The sequence below is a fragment of the Pipistrellus hanaki genome (genome assembly GCF_964339955.1).
Source record: "Pipistrellus hanaki genome assembly, chromosome: 7".
Classification (NCBI taxonomy): Eukaryota; Metazoa; Chordata; class Mammalia; order Chiroptera; family Vespertilionidae; genus Pipistrellus; species Pipistrellus hanaki.
The window spans coordinates 46,845,191-46,855,991 of NC_140509.1; the positions used below are offsets into that span (position 1 = coordinate 46,845,191).

Consider the following 10,801-nt stretch of genomic DNA (forward strand, 5'->3'; position numbering starts at 1 on the left):
CTCATCGATGTTTCTAACTCTCTATCCCTCTCTCCTCCTCTCTGTGAAAAATCAATAAAATATATTAAAAAAAAAAAAAAAAAAGATGTTAGCCAGTATTACCTGTTTTACAGTCAAGAACATTTCCACAATCACATGGCTAGTGGTGTTGCTGAGATCTATAGGCAGGTTTTCTGGGTCTAACTCCTCTTTCTGCGATACCACTACCACCCAAACACTCTCCTAAGCTACATAATAAAGATGTAATATGCAAATGGTCGTTATGCTGTGAAGCATAATGACCAATTGCATTATTGACTGGATCACAGATCAGCAGGAGGGTGGGGCAGCGAGCTACAAGCAGGCAGCAGAGAGCTACAGGAGGGGGCAGGGCAACAAACTATGAGGGGGGCGGCAGGGGGAGACACAGGAGGACGGGGCAGCAGGCAGCGAACTACTGGCACACGGATTCATACGCAGAGCTACTAGTATGTAATAAAAAACAGGAATAGGCCAATGAATGATATGGGAAGTACTTTATTTTAACATGTGACACCACATAACAGCCACATTTTTACAGCCGCCCAACCACAGTATAGATTTGAATAGGAAAAATGGCTCAGAAATAGCAGTATTAGTGATTCAAGTATTGATCTTTATTTGATAAAGGATAGCAGTTTTGATGATTGATTTACCAGTTTTAAAATGTAATTTTATACTGAATTCTTTTCTTAAAAATAACGTTTTTTAATTAAATATAAATTAGGTCTAGTCACATAATGAAACTGCATTTGAAAACATGCTTAAAATTCCCATCTCAGTCAATTTTGCTCCTAGTATTAAAAATGCCTAATTCCCTCATGCTGTAGGCCTCAGCGCCTCTTATACTATTTCCAAGGAACTTCCTAGGAAGTAATGAATGTCTATCTTCCTTCAGAAAGACAGTGATAATCTGGAATTTTCTTACCATATTCCCCCATATACACCTTCTGCCCTTTTGAGATATGCTTCTTGTTGACACAGCAGAAAAATATAACAGTATAATTTTGAAAACCTAAATTCTAAGCCTATGTCATAACTGTAAATAGGTCATGAAACTTACTTAGATCTCTGTTTTCAACTGCAAAGTCATACTTGTTACTTTTATCTTCACAGTAACCCTTAGTTAAGTAAGATAGCATTACAATAATTTTTAGAGGAAATTCATTCTCTAAGAGGTTACACAATCCAGACAAAATCTCACAGGTAGTAACATAACAGAGTTGGACTCGAACAGTTTTGCTGAAGACCCTAGTACTGCTGTGCTCATACATTTGTTAAAGGCAGCAGCATTTCCCAGGTCCCTTCCAGTGATCACATTCCAATGATCATATGCTTCTACTTGCTATTTTCTTTCAATCAGCATTTAAATAAGAAAATATGTATATTTGGTCACCAAATTTATCATGGTGCTTTGATTTAACCATTCTTTAAATTTTTCTTTAATTTGTACAGTAAATCTAGAGAAAGTTATTTTTTTCCGATAGCTTCCACTACTGCCTGCCTCTATGAAGGCTCTTGGACTTACCCGTTTGCTTTCAAAGTACAGATTTGCTAAAATTTTAAAACACTAATTCTTTTTTATACTTTTAAGATATTTCAAAACAAAATTTAAAAAAGGCCTTACTAATCCTTATTCCCTGTAGTAATAAAAATGTATTTTCTATTGGTTTTATATCCAGTTTCCTGTCAGCCTTTAAACGGGAAATACTGTTCTACCTCACCTCACTGTCAAGCCTCCCTTTCCCTAACAAGGAAATGTCAGTCATAAGTGTCAGGAAAGCTTACTTTGACTATTCCATAGGAAGAATAAAATAACCACCTAAATTGGAAAGTTTAACTTTAAGTGTCAAATAAGGGAATCAGGACATTTCCTAAGAGGTCATATGACCAACTTAAATGCTGATATGCTTAATAACACTTAAAATTAACTCTTTTATTTGAAATAAATTTATAAACCTGATAGTTAGTCATGCTTATATTACACCCGTATATATGCCTAAACTAAATTAAAGTTGAAACAAAATTTATTCTATCAGCGGAGGTCAATAAATAGGATGCACTCATAAGGAGGGAGCGTTAAACATTCAGTAATTTATACAATTTAGTATGCTAAAAATGAGAAAATAAACAGGGCATGGGGACAGGAAAAGTTAATTCCAAGAGTTCCTTCATTTTGATTGAATTGCTTTCTTGTCTTCAGAAGGGAAGATTTTGACTTCAAAAGTAGTGAAGTATTTGAGAAGGGAATTTACGTCTTTCTGTTCTAGATGGTATTCTTCTGCTAATTTCTCAGCAGTCCATGTATCTGGATAAAGTTTATGATTATTGAGAAGTGTCAAAGCCTCTACAATGGAAACTTTGCCTTTGGGAATGTTCTCAATATTTATGTCAAAATGATTGCCTTTCGGCAATCTGAACTCCTTTGGCTCTGTAGGTGTTCTAGCATCTTTGTCCTGGTATCAAAAGACAAAAACAACAAAAAGGCTTTCAAGATGACAGAAAAGATTTGACATTTACAGACATGCTTCTCAAACCTCCACTATTCTTCTTCAAGTAAGTACTACACATGTTCTCCAAACTACATTTTCTCATTATGACGAGCCAAGTTCAATGGCAATCACATCACCACTGAATCACTATAGCTCAACCATCATGAAGAAATTCTAAAAACAATATTCGAATGTATACCATCTATTCCCAATGTTTCATTTATATATTAAAAGAACAACAATTGGATCAGGTTAAGACTGCTTTAGAAAGGCAGGACTCTGACACTGCCCTAAGTTTACTTGATGATCTCCATTCTGATTCTAAGTTTTGCATTTCAAATTCGATGCCTCAAACACCAGGAATGAATTTAAATATTGCTAGAGATTTTCCCTCTTCAGAGAAAATAAACAAGCATTTCTAATACTCCAACAAACATAAATAAAACATTATATGCACACCCATCTTTTCACCTGTCTGTACAGTAAAAACCTCGATATAACAGACTAATTTGGGCAAGGAGATGTCTGTTAAAGCTGAAAATCCATTATACAGTAAAGTAGGTTTTCTGAATACGTATGTTAAAAAAATTGACAAATTAGTTTACCTATTTTTACTTATGTAGACATGTGTAATTTAAATTAAATATGTATGAAAAGTTTGATTTCACAGCAAAGTTTTTTATATGTACTACTATAATTTTAAATTTATACTGAATAGGGTTGTAGTAAATGTGTGCATTAACCAGTCACCTTGAGTAAACAAATGCATACGGCTGGGGCTGGTTTAGCTCACATGGGAACATTGGCCTTCATTTACTCCTTACAACTGCTGCAGAAAGTCATGCCACTGGAACTATATACCTCCAGTGATGAAGTGTGATTATTCACCGAGTTGTGACTCTTGGATTTAAATATGTAGACTATAGTTGCAGGTATGTAATATTTATTTATGTCAGTGAAATTACTATGGTGCTTTTTCCAGCATATGGCCTTTTCTCTAAAATTTGTTAAAAATAACAGTGAATTCATAACAATAATAAAATAGCCTATTAATTTAATTATAAGTAAATCTTGGTTAAAAACATTTTAAAATTAACAGGATATTAATCTTCACATGATGTATAGACTAGAAATTTAATCCATTAAGTCGGGGCTCGAAAAATTAAAGGTTTACTGTACCATCCAAGCTTAATCCTTGAACTTGTGCTCTGTATTTCATTCCTGTTACCTACTCTGCCAATCGTTCATTCCCATTTTTCCTCTTGCTTTCACCTGTATCCTGCCTAATGCTGCTGTTTGGTCCAAATGTAAAAATGCTGTAGTCGCCAAAGCTGGTTTGTTAGTGGATAGAGCGTAGGCCTTCGGACTGAAGGGTCCCAGGTTCAATTCCAGTCAAGCGCATGTACCTTGGTTGCGGGCACATCCCCAGTGGGGAGTGTGCAGGAGGCAGCTGGTCGATGTTTCTCTCTCATTGATGTTTCTAACTCTCTGTCCCTCTTCCTCTCTGTAAAAAACCAGTAAAATATATACTATATATTTTTAAAAAATGCTGTAGTCACCTTTAAAAACATCCATAAACCCAGTGATTCCTTCTTTGTCTTCCTTGTGGACCCCTTCCCTTCAGCTGCCCCTTACATGTTAGTGGGCCCCAAGCCCTGGTGGGCCCTCTTTTCACCCTATACTCTATTACTCTTCCTAAGTAATCCCACATGCCACATTCAGTTTCATTACTACCTACATGTTAATAACTTTCAAATGTGACCTCTAACCTAGACTTTCTCCTATTTCCAGACCCAAATTCCCAAATGCCTAATGGGCATCTTTACTCACTTAATCTACAAGCGCCTCAAAATTAACATGTATAAAATTGAATTTATCCCTTTCCTCTGAAAACCTAATTCTAGCCCCATATTCTCTGTCTCATTGACTAACACCACCTACTTCCCATATCCCATACCAAAATTCAAAGCTTCTCTTGTCACCTTATACCTGACACCTCCCTCTCCCTCACTCATAAATATCCAATCAGTGACCAAATCCTGTTGATACTGCCTCCTAAATCCCTCTCAAAGCTATTCATTTCTCTCCTAGTTACTAAATCACCTTAGTCCAAGCCAATGTCTCTTGAAGAAATTACTGCAAAAGCCTCTTAACTGGTATTCTCTAACGCATTTTGTTCTCTCCTAACCCACCCTCAAAACTATCCATATTAAATCCTGGCGTTCCATCTATGTTTCTTTCTCACATCAGTGTTTCTCCCTCTCCCTTCCTCTCTTTATGTAAAAAAACAAATAATTAATTTTAAAATAATTATGAATATAGATAGGCACAGTATCATTGATGTTCAGAGACATCACAAATGAATTGCCGAAAAGAAAAAAGGGACAAAGAACATAAATAGGTACCTTCAACCTTTTATTAATTACTCTCTCTTGAATCTTTTTAGACTTTCCTAATAACCCCTTTAAATTTTAATACCACCATATATCTCTTCATGCATTGTATCTATATGTCATGCTTTACATGTAAAATCATTTTTTTTTGCTCTCCAAAAGCTAATTTTCAAATGCATGATTTAACATGAGAGAAAGAACGTTTATGGGAGCATTATTCAATACCTGCCTAAAAATAACAAAGAACATGAACATCAATTCCTATTATCTTTTTTGTGAGCATTTGGTGATACCTAAACCCTGTAACTTCTACTACATGTAATAATGTACAAACTTTATTGTACACATGAGCTTTATTTTTCTTTTCTGTGGAAAATTATACTATTAACTATATCTTTGTCAGTCTATTACCTATCCAGAGAGAGAGAGAGAACAAGAGAATTTTAGAATGGGAAAAATTCTGGAAGCTGTCGCTGGCATTTGCCACTTCTTTAATCAAACTCTTCCCCTTGCTTAGGCCCTTCCTGCCCCCACAAACTCAGCTGGCTAACTCCCATGCACCCCTCAGGCCTCAGCCTGCATGCCACTTCCTCAGAAACCATCCCTGATGCTCCAATCTCAAACAAGTCCTCCTGATACACTCACAGTGCCTATTTCTCCTTCCTATCCGTAATTAGGTACCATAGTTGCTCATCTGTTTAATGCCTGTGTTCCTCCTGATAATATGAGCACCGTGAAAAGAAGGACTAGGTCTATTTTGTTCATCACTATATACAAAGAACTTATATCTGGCATTTATATATGGATTTACAGATAAGTTCCCCTTCTCAATGTATTCTTCTATGTACCCTATCTGAATATATCCTTAAATATCAAACAAACATTACCAATCCACCACTAAAAGAATCTCTGAAATTAGAACATATCTCAATACACTGAAAGGAAAATCAATAAATATATTTTCACTGATTTCAGAGAGGAAGGGAGAGGGAGAGATAGAAACATCAATGCTAAGAATCATTGATCGGCTGCCTCCTGCACACCTCCTACTGGGGATAGAGCCCGAAACCCAGGCGGGTGCCCTGATACGGAATCCAACTGTGACCTCTTGGTTCATGGGTCAAAGCTCAACCGCTGAGCCACGTGAGCTGGGCAAGAAAACAGCATGAAATCTCTCCTTTGGTCATTCAAATGACAATCAATAGACATACCTTGCCAAATCTTACAAATTCTGAAACAATACAATTCACATAGTTGCATTCAGTCAATAGCTTCACAAATCTTTTGGAATCTTGGTAAATACCCAATGCACTGAGGCCTGTGTGTCTTGCTTGGACCACGGCGTTTAAACTTGGCCAATACACTGCATTCTGGCCAAGACCGCACGGACAGCTAACATCTGCAGAGCATCTCCCTCTTTTACCACCTGCCACACTTTTCCGATCATTTTCCTGGAGTCCAAAAAGGTGAAATTCTTGACTGAATTAAAACACATTACCTGCGCAGAAGACACTGGATCTCTGGAATTAACGTACACATCTCTCAGTAAGGACAGCAATTTGTCATCCTTTCTAACAATTTCTCCCTTAATATCCGCTTGGTCTAAGGAAAAGAAAAAGAATGTCAACACAATTAAAACCAAGTAAGAATTCCCTCTAAGCCCCTAAACACTTAACACGTGACAGTCAGTCACTATGTGTGTTTTTTATTTTATTATTTTTAAATATATTTTGATTTTTTACAGATAGGAAGGGAGGGGGAGAAAGAGTTAGAAATATCCATGAGAGCCAAAACCGGTTTGGCTCAGTGGATAGAGCGTTGGTCTGCGGACTGAAAGGTCCCAGGTTCGATTCCGGTCAAGGGCATGTACATTGGTTGCAGGCACATCCCCATTAGGGGGGGGTGTGCAAGAGGCAGCTGGTCGATGTTTCTCTCTCATCGATGTTTCTAGCTCTCTCTCTCTCTCTCTCTCCCTTCCTCTCTGCAAAAAATCAATAAAATATATTTTAAAAAAAAAAGAAAGAAAGAAAGAAATATCCATGAGAGAGAACATTAATCACTGCCTCCTGCACACTCCCTATTGGGGATGTGCCCGCAACCAAGGTACATGCCCTTGACCGGAATCGAACCTGGGGCCTTTCAGTCCGCAGGCAGACGCTCCTGGCGGGCTGTCACCCCGGGACTGCGAGGTGCGGAGCCGCCACCCCGAGGCGGGCCTAGGGGGCCGGCTCAATGTCACCGGCCTGGCGGTGCACCGTCCGCGCTCGGCGGGACCAGCCACTGCGGGCCCCCCCCCCGGCCCCCCGGCCCCCCGGCCCCCAGGCCCCCCGGCCCCGGACCCACACCCACCCGCGCGGCCCCGCCCACCACCCGCTCCGGAGCCGCGAGCCGGCCCCCCCTCCGCGCCGCTCACCGCTCATCTGCTCCCGCAGGAGGCTGCGGGTGGAGGGGTGCCTGGGGGCGGCCGAGGGCTTCGCCTTGCTGATCTCCCGGGCCGCCCGGTTCTCCAGGTTGAAGTTCCTGATCGCGCGAACCACCGCGGCCCCCATCGCCTTATACCATGATGCCCTCGGGTTCACGCCGCACGTGGGGAACCCGGCAAGGGCGACCTCGGGACACATCGAGCATGCGCGAGGCGGGGACAGACAGGGCCGAGCGCTGGAGAACGGAGGACGGGAGCTGAGTGCGCGCGGTCTGCCCCCTAGCGTCCGGGAGGGCTCACGCCGCGCCGCCGCCAACGAAACAGAAGGAGCGCAGCTCTCCGGGGCGGGACTGAGGGGCGAAGAGGCGGGGCTAGGGGCGGAGCGGAGGGGCTAAGGGGTGGGGCTATTGGGCGGAGGGGCGGGGGCGGGGCTAACTGGCTGAGGGGAGGGGCGGAGGGGCGGGGCTTCGGGGGCGGATGAGGCGGGGCGGAGCTTCGGGCTCAGACTCATGCGGGTTCCTCGCTGCGGAGGCACCTGCAGACACGGGGAAGCTTTAAAACAGCTCCATGCCCCCCACACTTTCGGATTTCAATCCCGGGAGCGAGGCTCGGCATTGGCTCAAGCTTCCCACGTGATCCCAAAGTTGCAGGACGCGCAGAGGAAGTCCTAGGAAGTTGACCTTGAAGTCCTTTCCCAGGTTTGTGCAGCGGAAGAGGATCAGATAAAGATGGACTTAGTTCACCCGGATAAAGAAAGGCTCGAAAAGTGCCCGTTCCCGACTTTGTGAAAGGAACGTGATGAACGTGCATTCATTTGGGATGAATATTTGTTCTCTGTCACTCTTATTTAAATACCTCTTACTTTTCTGTCCCCTTACATGGTGCATTTCTGAGCCACCGCGTTCTCTTTTTCTTGATTTTTTTTTTTTTACATCCCGCTGTTGTAATTCCTTTGACCCAATTTTATTAATTTCACTTATGCTGCCCTTTTATTAATTTGTGTTATTTGTCCACACCAATAAGTGCTGAGTCGCTGCGTCATTCCCGTTTTCCCCTGCATGACTAATTGCTTTTTAAGCCAAGGAAATCGTGCAACCTAATGGAAGGAACAGCCAATTAAACATGAGAAAGAAAGAAAAAAAAAAATACACGGTTGTTGTGTTCTCTCCCTCTCCCTTCCTTCCATCTCTAAATGGATGACTATTGCTGGTTTTATTTATTAAATAATGCCATTAATCCATATTAAAGAACCTACCAGGAAGTAGCAGGGTTTCCAAAGCTACAATATTTTTCACAGACTGTGGCTGCAAAGCTGTTTTTGGTGTCCCCAGGTATGCTCAGCAAAATGAAGGTGGCTTTGTTTTGATTTTTAATCGCTTCAACACAAGAAAAGAGTCCAGGTAAAGATAGTCTAATTGAAGTAATAATAATTTTTAAGAAAAGAATTACAGTAAAGAAAGGGCAGTTTTATTTAAAGAAAACTGCAATTATTAAATATATTTAATCCTAGGAAATGTATTACAAGGACCCTAGCTTTCCACCATTGATCATTACAAGTTTTTACTGGGGTTGGTATACGGTTAGTTGGTAAGTTATCCTGCAGATGGCAGGCTACTCCAGGATTTCCATCTTTGCAAAGTAAGCGTGTGCCTAACTGCCTTTTAGCCCAGATTCGTCTTTCCACAGGTGCCGAGAAATTGTCACCTACCCCATCCTGTCTATGAGCTTCAAAAATTATGGTAGTGATTCCACTCAATGTCTGTTAAAATATTTTAAAAGTGAAAAACGATTTCCATGGAAATCCCACCACATTTCTGGCAGCATGAAAAAACGTTAGACAAAAGTTACAGGAAGTGTAGGTTGCTGTGAGGATTACCACATAAAGAATTCCTTGAATCCCCACATTTAGGTAGAGTTGGGATTAAATATTGATGGGACTTCCAACCTATGCCAGCTGCTTTGCCCGGTTCTGGTCTGGTGCTGCTCAAGCCTACACGGAACCAAAGACAAGAGGGACTCCACCAGAAACGCACAGCTGGCTCTCACCCCTGAGGAATCATCGAGGAATCAAAACTTGAACCACAAATGCATAAATCCAGCTCTTCTTGTCAAAACATAAATTAAGAGGAAGTCTGAATTCAGAATCCCTCCAGACTTACGTTAAGGGTCAAATCAAAGTCAGGTCTCCAACCAGCTTGCCTCTCAGAATTAAACATCTGTCTGTCTGAGAGGAGTGTTAGGATAGGAGCATTTTGCTGAATACCTTAGGATACAAATAAAATAGATCCAGGGTCTTGCCAACACGTTAGAATGTAAATTCTATCAGGAAAGGATTTTTTTATCCATCTTGTTTACAGCTGTATTCATCACATTGAACAGTGCTTGGTACACAATAGGAACTAAATGTCAACTAAATCTCAAATGAACCCAAAGACAAGCAAGTCCCCTGAGCTGGCATTTAGACCTTAAACAGGTTCACTCTGCCTGAATACTAGCCCCTTTGCTTTCAAAGTGAGTCCTTGTACAAGTCACTAACTCTAGTTGAACCTACCATCCTCACCTTGACATTGGGATGATGGTCATTTCTGACAGGTTTCATACAGTTTAAAAAATGTAAAGTGCCGCCCTAGCCGGTTTGGCTCAGTGGATAGAGCATTGGCCAGCAGACTGAAGGGTTCTGGGTTCGATTCCAGTCGAGGGCACATACCTTGGTTGCAGGTTCCCCAGCCCAGGACAAGGTGTATGATGTTCAGTATTTGCAATATTTTCATTTTCCAGAGGAGCAAGAAGTTTGAAAAAGAACCAGACATATTCTGACACCCTGGTCTATCGTGAAGAAAAGGGGTAAAATAACTAAAATGTCTGAAAGTAAAGTAAGACCCATGTGGTTCAAGAATTTAATTTTCAAAGTAAATGACATACTAAATTTCATTTTTATATTCTGATTCGTGTGCTCTGCACACATTGTGTCATTGCATTGCTGCTGGGCTCACTAAGGGTGGAATTTGGGTGGCAGTCATCAGCTCAGGAGCACAAAATGCCACCTATCTTTGTCTGGCATTGGCAGAAGAAATAGCCTCAAGCCAGTCCCCTCCTTACTTTCCTTCCCCCTCAATCTTTCTCTCTCTGCCTAGACTCTTACCTTTGTGCACCCTTCCTTTAAATATAACTTAACAGTATTCTGTATTCTCCAAAGAATGGCGGTCACTAAACCCAGATGACTGGTGATTCAAGGAGCTCAGGATAGTTCTCAGGGATGTCACTGACCACACCCGAATTATTAGGGGGCAGCACAGAAGAAAGACTCATCCTGGCGGAGAGAACCTCTCCAGGGCCTGGACTCCAGCTCAGCACCAGGGAATTAGTGAGAGTCCAACCAGGGTCATTGACAAAGTTCCCAAGCTGGGCCAGTTCTGTAGTGTTGTATTAGTGTTTGTTATTGAACCTTGAATTTTTTTTTTTTTTGAGGGAGGGTG

General features: G+C 41.3%; 1 protein-coding gene across 1 annotated transcript; it reads right to left on the minus strand.

Moving 5' to 3' along the window:
* Window positions 1–498: 498 nt before the first annotated feature.
* On the minus strand, window positions 499–7,486 carry NDUFAF4 (NADH:ubiquinone oxidoreductase complex assembly factor 4). Its single transcript, XM_084890762.1, has 3 exons — window positions 7,317–7,486; window positions 6,402–6,505; window positions 499–2,474 (listed from the first exon to the last, which is right to left on the minus strand). Exons 1-3 carry the CDS (start codon window positions 7,450–7,452, stop codon window positions 2,190–2,192), a joined length of 525 nt encoding a protein of 174 aa, XP_084746888.1. The 5' UTR covers window positions 7,453–7,486; the 3' UTR covers window positions 499–2,189.
* Window positions 7,487–10,801: the final 3,315 nt, after the last annotated feature.